We start from the raw sequence: 21717 nt of genomic DNA, 5'->3' as shown, positions 1-21717 counted from the left end.
AAAAAAAAATGTAATCTTACCCACAAGTGTGGGTTTCTACGGAGGCGTATTGCATTCACTTGAAGAAAAAAAAATCTACTCTGTTTTTCTGAATTAACAAGTTAATTATCATGGAAAAAAGTTTTTGCTGTTTTTCTAGAAAAAAAAAAAGTTTTGCTCTGTCTTTCTGAATTAACGAGTAAATTTTTCATGGAAATTTTAACGAGTTAAATTAGAAAAACAAAGCAAAAGAATTTCCATGAAAAATTCCAGAAAAACAGAGCAAAAACTTTTTTTCTCATGAAAAATGAACTCGTTAATTCAGAAAAACAGAGCAAAAACTTTTTTCTCATGAAAAATGAACTCATTAATTCAGAAAAACAGAGCAAAAAAAAAATTCTCATGACAAATTAAATCGTTAATTCAGAAAAACAGAGCAAGAAAATTTTTTACATGAAAAATTCTCGTAATTCAGAGATAATTAACTTGTTAATTCAGAAAAACAGAGTAGATTTTTTTTCTTCAAGTGAATGCAATACGCCTCCATAAATTTGTACATTTATAATAATTTTTTAGTTAGCATGTTTTTGATGAATCATCATTTGTCCGTGTAATTTAATTGGACCCTATGTGGAAAAAGAAAAATTGCATCTGTGAAACAATAGTATTTATTCAAAGCCTGAGGAATCGTTTCATGTAGCAAAATGTAGAAGAGAACACTGCCTAATATTCCCCCACAGAAAAACTGTCACAGACCAGAAAGATGCAAAAATGCAGGTACAAAAGCTAACAATCTTAATCCGAGCAATTTTTCCATGTTTGTTTTTGTGATCAATACACACAAAGCCTGTCAGCAGGTAATAATCCAATAACTTCTTGCATTGTCATTTACTTTTATAGGTGACTCAACATTACTTTTTTACATTAGTATTTTGACGTCAAACAAATGCGCAACAAAGCCAAAACAATGAAAATCAATCCTAAAAAGGTTCTCCCTGAAAATATACTACAATAATATGCTACTATAGAGCAAAGAGAGTGATTACAACCAGAGCGGACACAGACACGATAAAATACAGCAAATCGAATGTAGTCCACGCTTTTTGTCCCCACCCAGGAGCTGGTGGCATCACAAAACTCTCACTTTCAATTAGGTGTTGAATCATTAAAGGAAGCTGGCTCTGGTGCTTTGAGAAGTGTGACTACGTAAACCGAAAGAGAATAGGCTAAAAGAAGCGTACAGTCTCTCACATCATGACAAGGGTCTTTCTTTAGCCTCGATGATCTCCTCGATTCTTGCCAAGACGCTCTCTATCAGGTCAAATGTGAAGAGGGCTGACTGCAGAACCTGTGGCATGCAAACACTGTTAGCTGTGTCCAATGTATTGGAGGACCCATATGGATTGGTGCACAAAATAATATACCTGAATCTGCATTTCTGGTGTCATGTTGGGCAGCTTCTCATTGTCAACAGTTAATGTGCAGACTGATGCTTGAGAGTCTGTCGAAAGCAAAACAAAAAAGGGTTACCAGCCTGACTACAGAGAATCCAAGTCACACAAGCTACATTCACAGCATAAATATGTCAACTTCGGGATTATGAATGAGAGAGTATTGCACCTTTAGAAGTGATCTTCTTATTCGCTTTCATGCTCTTCAGTTCTGCCTCATAATGCGCTTTGGACATGTTCAGACCGGTCCGCATTGGCTTCAGGTAGTTGTCCTCAATCTTATAAAGCTCCGTCCAAATTCCTGTCTAAAGAGATATATATATACATTATATTATGTGGGAGTTTGTTATGGATGTAGAGCAGTGGGTCTAAGATTTTTTTTGACTACAATGCCCCCCATTGACAAAGACCGTAAAGACAGTTTTTAAACTTTTGAATTTACAGAAACTAGTAGTGGCAATATATTAAAATAAGAATAATGAATTATTATTGTCTTTTTTTGTTAACAACTGTTTATTGAGTTTTTCTTTTTTTTTTTAATAATTATTATTCTTGATGTTTGAAATAAAGTAATTCAATTTTCTTATCATATTTCTCCTTATTAAGTACTATTTTTTATTACAAATTAATTTAAATTACTTATTTCTTTTGTTGTTGCGTTTTTATATACTAACAAATAGCAATTGATCAGCAACAGGGTTATTACAGTTAAGGAAAACCATTAAAAGAATTACTTTAACTGAAATAATAAAAAAAAAAAATTAATTTTTTTTTTATTTCAGCTAGTTGCCAAAGTTTCTCATTTTCGTTTAACTTGATTTACTAAAATTACAAAAACTAAAACTATATTTTAACTATATAGACATAATAAACATCTAATTAAATTACTAAAAAAAATCCTAAAACGTTAATTATATTAATTGTTCTCATTTCAATGTAAGTACATTGCTTTGGATAAAAGCGTCTGCTAATGAATAAATGTAAATGTAAAATGTTAATTATATAGGATAAATAAAAAAATAATAAATAATAATAAATAATGAATAAAAAATAAAAACTCAGTGATATTAAAATAACAATGCTTAGCAATTTCAACCCAATAGAATATTTTAGAGAGCATCCAGTAACTTTTAAAATTATTAATAATAATAAAATAATAATATATTAAAAAAATTATAATTAAATCTGTGTGAGTGCCCGGACGTGGATGTATACTCTCATTTTGCGAGGAAATAGCCACTCAAATAATTTTGGATCTTGTACCCTTTCTGGAGCACCCAAAGTTTTTTTTATTTTATTTTCTTAGTACTAAATGCACTCTTAGATTAAAAAAAAACAAATCCTTTAAAATATTTTAGAGCTTAACATAACTAGAAAAATTATATCAAAAAAACACAATCCATATTCAAAACCCAATCCTTTTAAATAGATTGTATTAATTTCCACCTCTTTTCCAGTTCTACAAATCACACTTTTAAAATTCCCTCACAAATCCAGGTTTTCCAAAACCGTGTGCAACAAAAAATAATAATAATTCAGTTGTAGAGGGAACGAATAAACTGGGAAATATAATTTCAGTGTTCGGTTGTTTTTAGCTTATTGTAGCTTATAAGCCCCACTGATGTAGAGTCGTGTGAAGATGGTTCACCCTTACCTCATTCTCCCACTCTTTATCTCGGATGAGCATGTATCTCAGGAGGTTCAGTGACTCCATGATCCTGTGTGATATGAACAGCAGTTTGGTCAAGTGAAACGACTGCAACCGAAGCAACTGTTGTGTCAGTAAGACCGAGCTCTCACCTGTCCATGTTCTGCAGCAGGTCTGTTTCCGCTCCGTTTGGAAGACACAGCACTAGCCGCAGCAGAGGCAGCAGATGTTTACCCAGGAACCACTCATTACCATTACATGGCTAAAAATGCACACACAAAATATAGGTGCAATGCAACATTAATGAAACCAAATGACATGATATCATGATTTATCTTACCTTGAGGGAAAAGTCAATCTGATTCTTGATATTCTTGATAATGTATCCCTCCACCCCTGCGTGGTGAGTTGTTTTCAACATGCCTCTAAAATGGAGGAACGCCATAAATTAAAGTGTCTACTAAAACTAATATCATCAGCTAAGCTTTCTACATGTTTAGTCGTTTCAATGGAAGCCCGTTTCCACCTCAGATATCTCAGCGTATTAGCCTAGAAATCTAGACGTACCCTAGCAGCAGCAAAAAATGATTTCCCAGCCAGTGTGGTCTAGCAACTCTCCATAGACGTTTTAGCTGGAAAAACCAAACTCTGATCAGGCCAATCACATCATGTATAGAGTCGGAGGGCGGGCTTAACATCATGACGACAGAGTTGCGATGGTTCACTGCTACTTAAAAACAAAGAATGGCTTCTGCTGGCGAACAGCTGTCTTTCGAAGGCGAGCATTTGAGCTTATAAAACTTAAACTTTGTTTTTGTTTTTTTGTTTTTTATGAGTGATCGTTTTGCTTGATAAGACCCTTATTCATCGTCTGGAATCGTTTAAAGCCCTCTAAATAGTTTGCACTTTGCACTTTTAGACGTTTAACTGTTTCGTTCCATTGAAGTCCATTATATGGGAAAAATCCTGGAATGTTTTCAGCAAAAACCTTAATTTCTTTTCGACTGAAGAAAGAATGACATGGATATCTTGGATGACATGGGGGTGAGTAAATTATCAGCAAAAGTTTTTTTTTTTTTTTTTAATTAACTAAAGTAACAAAATTTTTGTAAATTAAATGACAGTAAATGACAGTTTCATTGCAGCTTCAAAGGGCTCTCCTGTTCGAACTCGTTCATTAAAAAATGAACAAATCTTTTTTCGAGTCATTTCGTTCTATGAAGGAACGAAATGACTCGAAATTAGATTTGTTCATTTTCGTTCTGCTAGATAAGACCCTTATTCATCGTCTAGTCTCGTTTAAGGCACTGAAACTGTCATTAGGACCTTGAACCGTTTGGTTCCCATTGAAGTCCATTATATGGAGAAAAATCCTGTAATGTTTTCATCAAAAAAATTAATTTCTTTTTGACAGAAGAAAGAATGACATGGACATCTTGGATGACATGAGGGTGAGTAAATTTTCAGCAAAAGTTTTTTTAAAAGTGAACTTCTCCTTTAAGAAGAATCACTTTTTTTGTTCATTTCTAAGTCGCTGAAAAGCACAGAAACTCTATTCAATTTGCGATCGTGCTCCACTCATTTCATTGATAAAGTTTACACACATTCACTTCACACACTATTGTGTAGTGATTCCAGATGTTTATGCATAATATCATGCTATACTATTCCCTGGCTCACCTATTAACTAGTAAACTCGAGGAGTGACTGTGCTTGCAGGTTATTTTTTTCCTACTATTTAGTAGAATTTTGTTATTCGCTTGAAAGCTTGAAAACTCGCCTTTCTGAATAAGATATTAGGTTTCAAGCACATTCCTAGTTGTAAAGTTTGTATTGAGCCAAATGAGAAGTTTTCATGTTTAAATATCAGAAGGAGGGCGTACCTGAAGAACTTGTATTTGGCCTCGGTGCTGAATTTGTCAATACTCAGCTGAAACACTTTAAGGCTTTTAGTTCTCTGTGGTGAACACAAATCAAAATGAACAATGATAACATATATTATACAACACAAACATATAAACAACAGATCATCTCACTTACCAAAGTCTGGTCTGGACACATCGTCATAACTTTAATCAAATTCTAGACAGAAAACAAAGTCTTAGGACAAGATATCACCTAAATCACACGTAAAACTATTGTATCGGCTTAATTAGTTATAATATTTTTACCTGTGGAACACTGAAAAACGTCTTCAGCTCCAAAAGATCTACTGGTAGACTGTTATCTTCAACTCTGACAAGACTTTTTTCATACAGTTCCTATGATGAAAGAATTAAAGGAATATTAAAATAGGTGGTAACACTTTATTTTACAGTGTCCTTGTTACATATGTTACTTGTACTTACCAGGGTTCATAGTCATACAGATCCTGTAAAATGTAATTCCAGGACTTTCAAGAACTACTTTTTTGGTTTACAAGGATTACAATAGAGATCTCACTTATCAAACAATATCTTTATTATCGTTCAGCTTCTAAGAAGGTAAATAGATAAATAAAATGGTGCAATTCCAGTGCATGCAGTGACTGTGGTAACTTTAACCTTTGAAAGGATACTATGACAAAGATATCCTTTATTTATACACATTTTTTTCCTCATTAATATACGTGATTGACCTGAAGAATGAAAGCTGGATAATATATGAGCAATATCATGCTCATAACCATGTGAAATGGCACTATGTCTATATCAGATGGGCTACAGTGTTAATTTGCGTTAAAATATTGTTTTATCAATGAAATTAAACACTAATTTCACATATATTGTCTGATGATAACTCTTTTCATAAAAATGGCTCTTTTCAAGGGTTTTCCAGGACTTACTCCTATTGCTAACCTACGGAAGCGTATTGCATTCACTTGAGGAAACCAAATCGACTCTGTTTTTCTGAATTAACGAGTTCATTATCTCAGAATTACGAGATCATGTTTCATGGAAAAAAGTTTTTGCTCTGTTTATCCGAATTTTCTGAGTTTTTGAGATAATCAAGTCATTAATTCAGAAAAACAGAGCAAAAATGTCTTTCCATGAAAAATTATCTTGTAATTCTGAGATAATTAACTTGTTAATTCAGAAAAAACACAGCAAAAACTTTTTTCCATGAAAAATTATCTAGTAATTCTGAGATAATTAACTCGCTAATTCAGAAAAACAGAGCAAAAACTTTTTTCTATTAAAATTTATCTCGTAATTCTGATATAATTAACTTGTTCATTCAGAAAAACAGTGCAAAAGCTTTTTTCCATGAAAAATTATCTCGTAATTCTGAGATAATTAACTCGCTAATTCAGAAAAACAGAGCAAAAACTTTTTTCCCATTAAAAATGATCTTGTAATTCTGAGATAATTAACTCATTAATTCAGAAAAACAGTGCAAAAGTTTTTTTCCATGAAAAATGATCTCGTAATTCTGAGATAATTAACTCGTTAATTCAGGAAAACAGAGATTTTTTTCTTCAAGTAAATGCAATACGCTTCCGTACTAACCCAATAGTAAGTACATGTAGTTACTTAATATTACTCAGTACATAAATATAAAATTGCACCTTAAAATAAAGTGTAACAAATAGGCTGTAATAAATCTATATATAAAACATAAATACAATGTGGTATGGTTTGAAGTTGTGATGGACACTTACCAATCCTTTCTGCAGACGGGGTCCTTCAGTTCTGTAAATGAAGATCAAAACAGTAGAGTGAAATCCTGTGTGTCAGAAGACTCTCATACAAATATTCAGATACATAGTCATAACTTCATAAGTACCTGCTTAACAGCAGCTCGATATATTCCATGTTGCACTGAAGAACAAAAACCGAACTGAAAGAAAAATGCAAATGTCAGCACAAATTGACATGATAGATAGATAGATCTGTAGGTAATCATGGTCAGATGCTTCTTTCTTCACCTGAGAACAGCAGGAAAGATGTCCACAGCAATATGATTCACAAAGAGCAGGTGGCACATGCAGGCCAGCGACTCCTTTGGGTATCTGACCTCCTCTTCCAGAAAGCCTGGGACCTCCCTTCTCTTCAGCACATTACGACTCAACAAATCAGGGAGTGACTCCCCGATACTTGACAAAATTATCTGTAAATATTGAACATAATGCAGATTAAGTATGAAAAGGTATATCAAGGCAGTAGTTTTGAAATACATTAGCAGATGCCTCTAGATTTAATATTATGCTATTTAATACAATTGTATTAGACTATGATTCAAAAGATTGATTTCAATAAGATTAAGTTATTAAGCTCACCAAGGCTGGGTTTTTTTTTTAAATAAAGCGGTAATATCGTGAAATATTATTACAATTTAAAAATAACTTTTCTATTTGAATATATGTTAAAATGAAATTAACTTCTGTGATGGCTAACCTGATTTTTCAGCAGTCACATGATTTTTCAGAAATCATTCTAATATGATGATTTGATGCACAAGAAACATTTCTTATTATAATCAAATGATGAAAACTGCTTGATATTTTTGTGGGAACTGTGATACAAAAAAAATGGTCCCACTTTATATTAAGTGGCTTTAAGTACTATGTAATTACATCTAAAAATAAGTATAGTACTTATTGTGTGGATGTTGTATTGTAAAACACTTTTGCTGCTATTGAGGTGTGATACGGGTGAGGTTAGGGACAGGTGTGGTGGTATGGGTTGGTTTAAGGGTAGGTTAAGGTGTGAGGGGAGGGTCAACTGTGTAATTACAAATGTAATTACGACTATAATTTCATGCAGGTATTTTTTAAATATAAGTAGCCTACAATATAAAAACATGTATGTACACAATAAGTCCATTGTATCAAATTATTAATTTAAATGTAAGTACATAGTAGTTAAAGCCACTTAATATAAAGTTGCCAACAAATTTTAACATTATAAATCTCTTTACTGTTACTTTTAATTTAAAAAAATAATACTTTTTTTTTTTTTTAAATCTTACTGGCCCCAAACGTTTGAATGACAGTGTAAGTTTCGAAACACTTCATGCAAAGTTAAGAAAGTTCATGCAATTTTATACCAGTATCTCAGTAGCAAAGTCTCTCAGAGGGGATTTCTGGAGTGTGTCTGGATCTTTCAACTGCACCTCCAGCAGAGGCTCACTTAAACTCTTCATACAGCTGAATAAAAAATATAATACATAAAATATTAAAACACTTTTTTATATTGTCTAAAAAAAAAAACTTAAAAAAAAAAATTGAAAATAAATCTGCGTATCACACATTTTTATAACTCAAACATCAGGATTTTGCAAAAGATTTCATTTAACAGTGTTTATATTACATTATTAGTGTTTTTAAGGATTAACTAATCAAGTGTCAAGAGTCTAGAAAGCATAAATATCCAATGCTGACCAATACCGATAACTGAAATTATGTCGATATATCCTTAATTTGGGGTAAAAATGATAAGCTACTTGGGGTATCTTTCATATTGATGAACATCTTTATAACAGCCATAATATGTTTATATAGAACTTGTGCTGTAGTAGAAAATGCTACATGGTTTAATAGAAATTCAACAAAAACTGTTAAATATGAAATAAGCTACACTTATTAAACCTACAACTTGAGCAGTTCCACTCGGAGCTCATTATCCTTGGATATTCTGTTGTTGTCCTTGACGATCTCCTTGATCTCTTCAACAAAGGGCTTCACAAACTGCAGAAGAGCAGTGCAGCAGCAGCACAAGCCGAAAACATCATCCTCCTCCTGCTCTTTGGTGACGGGCACCGGCAGTCTGGCCACCTGGCTGAGCAGCGTGGAGAGAGCCATGCCCACAGACGAGGCCTTCTTCATGCCCAGCCTCAGCAGCACTGACAGGTTCAGGGGCAAAAAGAGGATCTGGTTCATTTAGGATCCATTCAAAATCACATGGAGGAGTCTTATGAGTACATCAGAATACAGTATGCATGAGTCAGGATGGTCGGAAAACAACTTAGTAGTCGGTTGAAGTGAGTTTAAGTTAGGGGTCAGTACGTTTTTTTTGTTTTTTAAAAAAAAAAACACTTATTCAGAAAGTAGTACATGCAAAATTGGGGTAAAATGATAGCAATAATTATGATATAACTTTCCCCTATTAAATTAAAACAAAAGTTTGATAACTGTTGTTTATGTATGCAAATAATGCTGTGTATGCCTGTTGCAGACCGTCGCATTGCATAATTTTATATATCACCCAGACATACCTACATTAAATTGGCAAAAATTGACACTAAATACATGCATAATGTTACATAACAATTTTTTTTTAAATAATGGATTTTTGGCTGCTGAAAAATCAGCTTTGCCATCACATTAATATTTTATTTTATTCCGAGTTATTTTAAATATGAATAATATTTCACAATATTACAGTTTTTACTGTATTGTTCAAATAAATACAGCCTTGATGAGCATAAGAGACTTCTTTCAAATCGTTTAAAAATGTACTGCCCCATACTTTGAACAGTAGTGTAGATTAAAAAATTAAAAATCGGAAACTTCTCAGAGATGGTTGAAACGTTTAGGCTGTCAGCAGTTCCATCAACATCTCAGTGCTTATGATTCAGTGACTAAGAGAAGAGGAACCTGTTTGTAAAGGCTTGAGGAGAAGGGTAAGCGTCTCAGCAATGGAGCCAGAATCAGCCTCCTCCACCTGCTCCAACAAACCCACCAGCAGCTCTTTAGGACTGCAAACCTGTTTCACAAAACAACACTATGAACAACTGAAATCAGCATGGAAACTTATAGCCGGTCATGATTTAAGAACAAGACCTCCAGCAGATGCGACAGGATGGCATGGCAGTGGGGAAGGTTTTTGTCCTCCTTCTTCAGGAGCATCTGTACCAGAGGTCCCAGCAGATTCCAGCCCATGCATCTCACTATGCACTTGAGTAAAACAAGGAAAAACATTCTTGAATTTGTCCTTCTCCATGGATGAACCACAAACCGCACTAGATGCTGTCCATCTCACCTTGTTCTTCTCATCGACTAGGATGCTGAGCACTTGAGCACTGTCGCCTTGTTCTAAACAGGTTCTTCCAGCGGTGAGGAACACATCATAGTCCTCCGGTGAGTAGCTTTCATCCTTGATTCCTTGCTAAAGAAAGAGTAAGAGCACACGTGACTGATGGTAGGCGACACATCGTCAATGTACAGTCCCACATCTAGACACTTACACATCTCTGGACTACATCACTGAGCTGTTCTAGAGCCATCCTGATGGTCCGAAACGTCTTCTGTCATCAAAGATTTCTGTATAGAATTTTTGTTAAGATATTAATATTATGCATGATAACAATTATGTGGTGCAAAGACAATAGAGCATTGACGTAGTTATCAATCATGACAGCTTTATAAAGAACAGCTGGTTGTCGCACACACAGCTCTAATTTTTATCATCAGCGAACAAAAGCAGAAAATATCCATATAACAAAGAAAATATTCATAAATAGACCTCACTCTTCGTCAGAGAGAGAGAGAGTCTGTATGGATATAAACCGGTTCTTGTAAGTTAGTCATTAGCAAGATAGCTAAAATTTCGACTGGCGTAACGTTACACTAAATAAGATCTATAATCAGATTATACGTTCGTGAAGCTTTGTACAGGTATGGCTGCTGTTTATTTTGCTAATAAGATATACATCTACTAATAAAGATACAAAATGCAAATGCGCGCTCACTTACAGCTATACGTTCAATAAGCAGCGCCTCATGTTTGGGAAACTGAAGCGGAATAAAGCGTGTCACTGGCGGCTTGCCGTAGTGCTGTGACGTAGGCGGAAAAAGTTTTGTTTTGGGAAAACAAGCATGGAAGCCGGTGAAGTGACGGGAAAGAACAGCTCCTCAAAATCCAAAAAGAAAGGTTGGTGTATAAATGGAGTTAAATGTGATTTGCCCTCAAAGTTGTTAGTTTTAAACTTTAACAATATTTGTCCGCCTCATTTGAATTGTAGGTGGAAAGGGAGCCGAAGCGATTTCAGCAGCGCGTGAGGCGAGAAGGTGCTTTTGTGTTTGTTTACTTTAGTTGAACTGTGTTTTTTTTACTAGGAGTGTAATAATATGTCGTGTCACAATATATCGCAATACAAAAATGCAACAATGTATCGTGGATTGTGACAATTTGTTTTGTGTATATTTCACCCTAAATTAAAATTACTGTGTGAGAAAAAATTCAAGTTCACAGAGTTTTAGTGTCAGTTACTACATCATACTACAAGTATAATTATGTAATGGGATATATTTACGGGTCCTGATAATGCCAAATGTCTTATATTACCAGTAAAAAAAATAATATAAATCTTGAGTCCAAGCATATTCGTTTAAAATTATTTCTGAAGAATAATTCTGGGGTCACTATTGTCCGGTGCAGTGGGTTACCAGCACCAAGTCCAAGCCTATTCATTTACACCCCCAATGTAATACCAAATTTAGCATTTTTGTTACCCTTTTACCGTATGTCTTGGAGTATTGCAATAACATAGTGAGTTCAGTATTGTGATATGTTTTGAATCTTGATATGAGGGTATCGTTACACCCCTATTTTTGAATAGCACTATTTTTAAGTAACTATTAAAATGACGTGAGTTATATAAAGTGTGCTGTTTGCAGGAGGGAAGCCATTAAAGAGGCGCTCAGACAGAAGCTGGAGTTGGAGCGCAGAGCCCTGAACGTGGTCGAGCGCTTGGTGGAAGAGGACAGCGTGACTGACCAGTTCCTCATCGACTGTGTAACTTACTTGTTTAACCTTTTTATACAGTTTAGCTGGAGATTTAAATAATTGTGCTCCTAAAAGAATGTACTGTCATCTGCTGCAGGCATGGTACATCACTTCTATCAATTACAAAGACACAGTGGAAGAGCGGTCCATTGCCAAACTGTGTGGATACCCTGTGTGTCCAAATAAACTAACCAATGTAAGAACCCTTCTTGGAATTACACAAGTTATTTTTAATTTGACAAATGTTGTTGTTTCTTTCTGTCTAATAAGAGTTTATTAATTTCAGGTGCCAGCTCAACAGTTTAAAATATCCACCAAAACGAATAGAGTCTATGATATTACTGAGCGCAAGGTATGATTTATTTCCATCGCTCTCCTAAAATGTATTTAGAAATTAAGCAGACCAGTTCATAATTTTCTGTTGTTTGTTCTTTATTTTTCAGTGCTTCTGTTGTAATTTCTGCTACAAAGCATCCAAATGTTTTGAGTTCCAGATATCAAAAACTCCACTTTGGCTCAGAAACGATGAGAGGTAGTGTATCTGTCGATCCAGTTCAGTCATTATAATTAAATAATTAAGTAAATATTTAATTTATTATTAAAATCAAAATGTTTAATCGTATAATTCAAATTGTTTAATCATAAAACTGATTTCTTTATAATACAGTTATAAAAAAAGATATAATTTATTTTATATGTAATATTACGTTTTTCACTTAGATTATGGCAATTCAAAAGTTTGGGGTCTGAAAGAATTGAAGTTTTTGAAAAAAAAGTCTCTTATGGTCCTCAAGTCTGCATTTGTTTGATTAAAAATTGTAATGTTAAAAAAGTAAATATTGTGTTTATTGTTAAATAAAAACATGACAAAAGTAATATTGTGAAAGATTATGAGTATATAATTTAAGATATTTTAAATTTTCAGCATCATCATTACTCCAGTCTTCAGTGTAACATGATCCTTCAGAAATCTTTCTAATTTCATGATTTAATGCTCAAGAAACTTTTCTTATTATCAGTGTTGAAAACAGTTGTACTGTATAATAATTTGTTAAACTCATTTTTTTCAACATTCTTTGATGAATAGAAAATTCATGGAAATATTTACTATAACTTCTGTTCAATTTAATATGTCCTTGCTGAATAAATGTATTTCTCTCTTCTAATTAAAAAGACATACCCAAACTTTTGAACTGTAGTATTATAATTTTAAGTAAACTGTATGTTTTTTAAATAATGTAACAATGTTTAGCATTTTATTTTTTTAAATAAAAAATGTTCCTTTCTTTTTCATAAAAGGCCTCCTGAGATTAAGCTGATGAAAGAAGGAGATGGGTATGTACATGCTGTTTATTTTAGAGAGATGTAATTGTTTTAGTAGATGTTTTGCAGTGCAATAAACTTCAGAATGAGTAGTTTATAGTTTAATAAATTGACTGGAATTTTATTCTCACCTTTGCACAGAGGCAGCTCAGGACAGGAGATAAAGTTGGTAGACAAGCCTTTAAAAAAAGCTGACATTGAGAATCCCGTCACAGACGTTCCCGAGTCTTACAAAGACTCTCCTCCCTTCAGCCAGAGTGACAACAGCGACATTGAGCAAGACTTTGTCTCCAGTGTGGTGTCCAGACAGAGTAAACAAGCACGGATTCACTGGGGAAAGCTGCCAAAGAGGGATGGAGCGAGTGAGGATGAGTCCACTGCTGAAATTCAGCAATGTGAACATCCTGAACCTTCACAAAGAGAAAATAACGATGGTTGTGGATCTTCACAAACTCAAGACCCAACCGACTGTCTACCTAAACTGGATAAAACCACATCTGCAGAATCTGATATTAAAGACACTCTGGAGCTTTTGAATCGGTGTAGTCTGAAGGACGCTGCAACTAACCTCCCTGAGATTGTAAACTCCCTCCCTGCCGCTGGTGCTTTGAACATCACTCAGGTGGGCATGAGTAAGAGAGGAGCTGCAGGCCTCAAAGGATTGTTGAAGGATCACAACAGAGCTAAAACGACTCCCACCGCCGTCAATCTGTGCCTGCTAGAGCGTCTACGGCAAACCTTTACGGAGTGGAGAACTGAGGAAACTATGAAGTTTCTTTATGGGCCTGGATATGTTTCAGGAACAGAGGTTACAGCACAGGAGGCGGAGGAACTGGATGAAGATGACCTGGATGAGACCGAGGTGGAGCTGGGCTTGAGACCGGACAGTGGAAGTACTTTCACACCCAGAGCTCCTGCTCCTGATATTGAGACACTGCGGAAAGAGACTGCGTCGCTGGAGCTGAGAGTGAGGGAGTTTTATGAAGGAGTGTGTGTTCTGCCTGGAGAGCTTAAGACGGATGCCATCAAAGAGACTGAAGATATACAGGTGAGAACTGAATGATTTGCCTTTCAAATTTCTCTAAAATGGCTTTCACTATTATGCTACCCTTCTTGACTTATACTTTTATAGATAATATAATGTTTTAATCAAGCGGCAACCTTCTGATCTCTAATATATATTAAAGTGTAATTTATTCCTGTGATCAAAAGCTGAATTTTCAGCATCATTACTCCAGGCTTCAGTGTCGAGAGATCCTTCAGAAGTCACTCTAAAATGATGATTTGATGCTCAAGAAATATTTATGTATATTATCAGTGTTGAAAACAGTTGTGCTGCTTAATATTTGTGATTTAGTACAATTTGGACAAGAAAATGTTTAATTTAAAATGAACGGTTGATGGATGGAGACGATATATTGATCTTCACTGTTATGAACTGAATTAAATGAATCACTTCCTATTCAAACAGTTCAAATCAAATTGATTCACTTCATATTACACGTGTTTTATGTTCCAATAGTCAAGAAGAGTCATGGATCTTTCAATTTTTAGTTTGCAAATGTTTTTATTTACACGGGTAATGATGAAGAGGATGTTTTACTTCCTCGGAAACCTATGTGTATGTCAAGGACAGTCTATGGTTGTCATGTAATAAAAGTATTTTATGATGTGCTTTTTTCATTTTTATTAGTTCTTGTTTTTTTTTTTAAGTGTTTTTTTTTTTGTGTAGGTTTTATTTTTTCTACAGTTAGCAAATTTCTTACTTCAACTTAAACATATTTCAGCTAGTTGCCACATTTCTAATTTTAGTTTTCACCTAATCCTTCTATTTTAATTTATTTCAGGTTTATTTCAATTCCTCAATTACACACACGTAGTTCCCACTAACTGTGAACATGATCCACCTACTGTTTTTAAAACCACAAATACTTTTTTTGTGTTAACAGTATATCAGTTGTTTTATTTCATGACCTAACAAAGTGTTTGTTCTTCTTTTAAAATGCCACTTGATTTTATATCTAAAGCAATGGCATTAATGCTTTCTCATACTTAAAGCATCCAAATGCATTTTCTGGCCTCTCATTCTGAACTCTAAACCTGCAGTTACTCTGACTGTCCTGTTGTAGGTGCTTAACTCTAGCATGAGCTATGTGTGATCTATTATCTATTTGTTACTTTTAGTCTGTCCATTTTCAATGATACTGGCATCAATTTACCCCCATACATCTCTCATTCATTTCTGTATGTTGCATTCTTGATTGACATGCACTCTTTTTCTTATTGCTCTCCAGGACAGTGGGAAGGACAAGGACCCTCCTCTGCCTTTGGTTGATTCTCATGCACAGCACCTGATTCAGAAACGCATTGTTGTAGAGAAACTCAGCCAGAGGTCAGTGTTCAATGGTTTGTCATTCCAGCTGCTTTAGACACAACTGTGCTTTGCTTTTGCAACACTAGTAATGCATTTGACCTGCTTGAAATCTGTATAAATGGTGCCCTGCATCTCTGTCAAACACACTCTGAGTCTTCTTGCATTTTGTTATTTAACATAACTTTCTTGTGTCTTTCCAAAGCTTGAGAGATGTTGTGGGACCCCTGTGTCTAACAATAAGTGATGTCATCAATGACATAAATAATCTGGTCAGGACATTCAGGTAAGTTGCATCTCACACTAGATGAAGAGTGAACTTTATATGTGTTTTCAAACAGGCTGGATACGAACACTGTTCAAAATTAAGATTTTCTATTCATCAAGGATGCTTTAAATTAATGTAACGGTAAAGAAATGTATAATGTTCCAAAAGATTTCAATTTCAAGTGAATGCTGTTCTATTATGATCAAAATTATTTATTGAGAATTAGATCATATTAGAATGATTTCTGAAGGTCATGTGACACTGGTAATGTAATTTATTCCATCACAGGAATATATTACATTTTAAAATATATTCAAATAGAATTCCATCAATATTTCACAATATCACAGTTTTTACTTTATATTTGTTCAAATAGATGCAACCTTGGCGAGCATAAGAGACTTTCAAACGTCATTTAAAAAAATGTGTATAACAGGGTCAAATCAGTGTTTATGTCTGCCTATCAGACACTCGGTAGACCTTTTTGACCTGAGTCATGACATTTTGAGTTTCACGACCCATAAATTGTGATTGGCCATAGAGGTGTTGTCAACAGGAAGTAGTGTGTCACACTATGAAGATGATTTAGCATGCCTCTGAAGGGTCACTTGAGACTTGGATTGAACCTGCTTCCAGGAATTCTCTCTCCTGTTGAGAGCCACTAAATCTGAGACACCCATTAAAGCAGTTTGACTTTAATATTGCACTTATTCCTTCATATTTTGAAAGTCTTGACTGACATCAATGCGCATTCAAAATTGTATGGCATTTGAGTCTTTAATTTTGCTAACGTTGTCCTTTTTGTTCCAGGTTTACAAACAAAAATATAATTCACAAAAGCCCAGAATGGACTTTAATCGCTGTGGTTCTTCTGTCAGTGTAAGTATTAAATTAACATCCACTAAGATTTGAATATTTTCTGAAGTTGCCGGGTGGTTTTTTGGCTCATCATACCATCGTCCAGATTGCGTCCAACCAAAGTTAGGTCTTAACATATTTGGTATCTCTCAGATGTCAAACAGATCTTTAGATTGCTTAAGCTAATTATCTACTAACGCTTGGCTTTGCTCATGCATGGGAAAGTGCCACATGTGTTGGTATTTGCCATGAGAGTCCAGCACGACTGCGCTCATATAAAAGCTCAGAATATTGCAACTGCAGATAATGCCGTGGGTTTATCTGATGGTGGCTGTTGTTTGGGGCTTTATGGCTTCTCGCTGTCCTGCTGTGCTCTGACAGTGAAAGTATGTGGTAGACGGATCAACAGCTGGAGGGCCTGGCTTTAACAAGAGCGGACGGGAACAGGACAGAGGAAATCAGGGAGCATTGTTTTCTTTTCAGGAACACACTATGTAAAGTCATAAGACGCAAGTGATTTATGTCCGTGCGAGTGCGTATGATTTGTGTGCATTTGTTTTTGCTCCAAGTTAATATTTATCTACTTGATAAAGATTTGTGCTTCTATTGAGGAATTGACTCTGGAGTTTCTAATAGTGAGAGATTCCTGTGAGTCGCAAAACTAGCAAAAACTAAAAAAAAAATAGTATAAATTTAAGTAGTGGTAACAATTTACAATACGTTTACATTGGTTACACTTTTTATTGGGTGTCTTTAACTAAGAAAAGAATGTTGCATTGCAGAACACTTGCTGCTATTGAGGGGAATACGGGTACGGTTAGGGACAGGATTGGGACTATGTGTAGGTTTAAGCTGTAATTGCATACAGGTATTTTTAAATATGCAAGTAAAATGTAAAAACATGGATGTGCACACATAGGACCATTACATGTGTTAAAGGGTTAGTTCAGCCAAAAATGAAAATTATGTTATTAATGACTCGCCCTCATCATGTCGTTCCAAGCCCGTCAGACCTCCGTTCATCTTTGGAACACAGTTTAAGATATTTTAGATTTAGTCCGAGAGTTTTCTGTCCCTCCATTGAAAATGTATGTACGGTATACTGTCCTTGTCCAGAAAGGGAATAAAGACATCATCAAAGTAGTCCATGTGACACCAGTGGGTTAGTTAGAATGTTTTGAAGCATTGAAAATGTATTTTGGTCCAAAAATAGCAAAAACTATGAGTTTATTCAGCATTGTATTGTCTTCCGGTTCTGTTGAGTTCTCAATCCGCGTTCATGAGTCCGCAGTGACACTGATGTAAGACGCTGGTGACGTGTATCTGGTGCGTCAGTATTCAGGTTCAAATAAATATGGCTGGGCAATACAAGTCTTCCTCTGTGTCGAAATCCTTAGACATGTTTGCAAAGATTGTTTTGTTTACAGCGTGCATCTCCCTCAGACTGTAATGAAGCTCGGGCGCACCAGATACACATCAGCGTCACTGCGGACTCATGAATGCAGATTGACAACAGAACAGTTTTTTTTTTAAATAATTTTTTTTTTTCAATTATTTATACATTTCTAAAATCTGAAAAGACAGAGTTTATAAAACCTTTAAAGAACCATACAGGGCCTTAACAGGTTCTTTTGTATAGTTAAGGTGCTATATAGATTTATATTCAATCCACATAGTCAAATCCATGTGTTCGCTTCAGAAGGCCTTTATTGTCCCCCAGACTACTTTTATGATGGATAGATGCACTTTAATGGTCAAAGCAGAAACAGCCATTCACTGCCATTATAAAACTTGGAAGAGCCAGGACATGTTTAATGTAACTTGGATTGTATTCGTCTGAAAGAAGAATGTTAAATACACCTAGGATGACTCGAGGGCTTGTAAATCATGGGCTAATTTTAATTTTTGGCTGAAGGACCTGAGATAACATGAACTGACAATGAACGGATGTTGTTGTATTACCCAAAATTTAAAAAAATGAATTAATACTTTTTAACAAATGTTTTAATTATTGTTGCATTAATACATTTTTTACCTATGGTTCGGCTTAATAATATTATATTATTATTTCTTAGAGATAACGTGAAATGTTTGTATGCTAAATCATTGTCATATGATGTGACTAACATGCAGACAGAAAAATAAAACTCAATGGAAATCAAAATATCATAGAGAGGATCCCTGCAGACCCTCATGATAGTCAAAAAGTCTCAAAATATCAGATCATTTGACCTTTTTATGGCATTGCAAGGTTAGTTCAGGTTTTAAAATGTCATGCGCTGTGACTGACCAGAAAACTAAATAATGATTCATGATTGTTTAAGCAAACTTGTACAAAATATATTTAAATTTAAATATATATATAGTAAAACCTTTTATTAAAAGATTAGGATGTGGATACTCGCATGCATTAAATATGTAGGAACATTTTTACAACTTTTTACTTGATGAGTTACATTTTGCACGTATTTTAAACTAGATTCATTCGAATTATTGTTGTAAACGCTCATATTTCTCGTTGACTGACTCAGAATATCAGAATCCTGTCTTGTAGTTATTTCCAAATAAAATAGTGTGTGTGTGAGAGATGTTTGTACAGAAGCAGGTGGTGTGTATGGCTTCCGTCAGCTTAATGAATGCACGACAGAGCCACTAACTCTGAGGAGAGTTCTGTGCTGCTCCCTGTCTGTGTCAACACAAGCCCGTCTCTTATCACGGCCTGATTGCTGTGGATCCGTGATGCTGCAGGAACAGCATGGGAAACATTCCACCTGAAGAACAAGTGCTCTTAAACCACTCCCCATTTAAAGATCTGTCCTAAAGACATGGCTCTGATTTATTATTGACTGGCTGGGGGATTTCTTAACCCTATATTAATAAATGTAGGCCTATATATGTTTTAACTTTTCAAAAAAATTCACTCAGAAATTTCTCACAATTTATTACACAGAAATGACAAGTAACGGTGAATTAAACCAAAGTCCTCGGTGGCCATCTTTCAAAATGCAACTTGCACTGCTATTTCAGTCATGCAAGTACAGGATTAAATTGATCATCGAATTAGACTTAATGAAATGATTCATTGATAATGCAGCAAATCAATATTTCGATTTTGCCCAGAGAAGTTGCAGTTTCTTCAGAACACAAACTGTTTCTTTATCGATGGGAAAGCTTTTCTTTTTTTGAAACATGTTGCATGTTTTATACCTTTATATTCACTAATCGGTGTGTTTCAGACTGTTCATGTGTTTGACTGCTCATCTTCATTACGGTCAGAACCCATTTAAGGCTTTCAATCTGTTATCAGCAGAGGGCCTGTTATTTTCCCTTCATGAATAATTTGGAAGCGCGCTCCTCTGTGCCTCATGTCAGGTGTGCCGCTGGCCTGTGGGCTTTTGTTCAGAGCAGTTCAATAATAGATAAACCTGCAGAAACTGTAGAACAGGTTGAATCCGAGCTGTTGAAATAACCCTTTTCCTCTTCGAGAGAGAGCTAGGGATGAATGACGCCATGAAAGTGGCATAAATGCAGGTGTTAAAGGAGTAGTTCACTTTAAAAAAAAAACTTTTGCTGATAATTTATTCACCCCCATGTCATCCAAGATGTCCATGTCATTCTTTCTTCAGTCGAAAAGAAATTAAGGTTTTTGATGAAACCATTCCAGGATTTTTCTCTATATAATGGACTTCAATGGGAACCAAACGGTTCAAGGTCCAAAAGACAGTTTCAGTGCCAACTGCAAACTGTTCAAAGGGCTTTAAACGATTCCAGACGATGAAAAAGGGTCTTATCAAGCAAAACGATTGATCATTTAAAAAATAAAACTCAAAAAATAAGTTTTATAAGCACAAATGCTCGTCTTGCTCTGTTCTGTGATGCACGTTCGTGACTCTCCTGTTCAAACTCGTTCATCAATATGAACAAATCTTTGTTCGTGTCATTTGGATAATTCGTTTAAAGCCCTTTGAACAGTTTGCAATTTGCACTGAAACTGTCTTTTGGACCTTGAACCGTTTGGTTCCCATTGAATTCCATTATATGGAGAAAAATCCTGGAATGTTTTCATCAAAAACCTTAATTTCTTTTCGACTGAAGAAAGAATAACATGGGGGTGAGTAAATTATCAGCAAATTTTTTTTAAAAGTGAACTACTCCTTTAATGTGCGTTTAAAGTACTCGAGATAATCTTTTATTCTCGCTAACTTTAGTTTGATTCTGTTCACATGCCATTGGTGCTAAACGTTGTTTGTTTGCTTAGGTTAACAGAAGTGTCACCATTGCTGAAAGAGTCGCTGGAAAGTCCATCTTCGTTGGAGTACATCACCTCTCTCATGAGCGAGCTGAAACTGGAGGACAAAGATCTACACAACCTCGTGCTGCTCTTCAAACCCTGTGTTGCTCCAATAACAATGTACAGCACACACATGTAGAATTTACAATAAAGTCCTACCTAATACAAAGATTGTATGCATCATTTTATTTTCAGTGGTCAGTATTATATTAATGATATCTTATTTACTTGCTCAAAATGAACTGACGATGAAACAAATTCACGAGATGAGAGTTTGAATGAGAGTTTCAGTGCAGCTTCAAAGGGCTTTAAATGCTCATCACAGAACAGAGCAAGGCGAATATCTGTGCTTATAAAACTTAAACTTTTTAATTTATTTTTTAAATAACCGATCGTTTCGCTAGATAAGACCCTTATTCATCGTTTGGTGTCGTTTAAAGCCCTTTGAAGCTGCACTGAAATTCTCATTTGTACCTTGAACCGTTTGGTTCCCATTGAAGTCCATTAAATGGAGAGAAATCCTGGAATGTTTTCATCAAAAACCTTAATTTCTTTTCGATTGAAGAAAGAAAGACATGGACATCTTGGATGACATGTGGGTGAGTAAATTATCAGCAAAAGTTTTTTTTTAAAAGTGACCTACTCCTTTAAGAGTTTCTGAAGGATTGTTCTGTCTGAAGAATTGGATAATACAGTTTCAAGGTAATGCTGTTGGTGAAATTTCAGTTGCATTTTGGGCCTAATATAGCTTGATGAATGCATGCAGCTTATGTATGGCTTCAGACAGGATAAATGAATCTTTTTAATCTTTTCTAAACAA

The 21717-nt window shown here is 34.9% G+C and overlaps 2 protein-coding genes across 3 annotated transcripts; one reads left to right on the top strand and one right to left on the bottom strand.

Annotated features, from left to right (window-relative positions):
• Positions 1-631: 631 nt before the first annotated feature.
• glmna (glomulin, FKBP associated protein a) lies at positions 632-10832 on the bottom strand. 2 transcript variants are annotated; one of them, XM_039676970.2, is made up of 19 exons: positions 10754-10832; positions 10246-10321; positions 10041-10166; positions 9842-9955; positions 9656-9764; positions 8652-8901; positions 8107-8206; positions 6986-7167; positions 6844-6897; positions 6719-6749; positions 5250-5339; positions 5119-5160; positions 4962-5035; positions 3419-3503; positions 3231-3340; positions 3085-3148; positions 1600-1735; positions 1404-1480; positions 632-1327 (listed from the first exon to the last, which is right to left on the bottom strand). In XM_039676970.2, exons 2-19 carry the CDS (start codon positions 10282-10284, stop codon positions 1232-1234), a joined length of 1779 nt encoding a protein of 592 aa, XP_039532904.2. In that variant the 5' UTR covers positions 10285-10321; positions 10754-10832; the 3' UTR covers positions 632-1231. The 2 variants fall into 2 exon arrangements, with proteins under 2 accessions (XP_039532904.2, XP_088987523.1); XM_089131397.1 differs by having other exon boundaries at positions 10729-10792.
• Positions 10513-21066, top strand: rpap2 (RNA polymerase II associated protein 2). The gene is made up of 12 exons (XM_039676969.2): positions 10513-10931; positions 11023-11068; positions 11678-11795; positions 11884-11982; positions 12073-12138; positions 12230-12318; positions 13086-13121; positions 13251-14157; positions 15404-15501; positions 15686-15766; positions 16559-16627; positions 20865-21066. Exons 1-12 carry the CDS (start codon positions 10877-10879, stop codon positions 21034-21036), a joined length of 1836 nt encoding a protein of 611 aa, XP_039532903.2. The 5' UTR covers positions 10513-10876; the 3' UTR covers positions 21037-21066.
• Positions 21067-21717: the final 651 nt, after the last annotated feature.

The sequence above is a fragment of the Pimephales promelas genome, chromosome 5 (genome assembly GCF_988280905.1).
Source record: "Pimephales promelas chromosome 5, fPimPro1.hap1.1, whole genome shotgun sequence".
Classification (NCBI taxonomy): Eukaryota; Metazoa; Chordata; class Actinopteri; order Cypriniformes; family Leuciscidae; genus Pimephales; species Pimephales promelas.
This window is presented reverse-complemented; position numbering and strand designations above follow the sequence as displayed.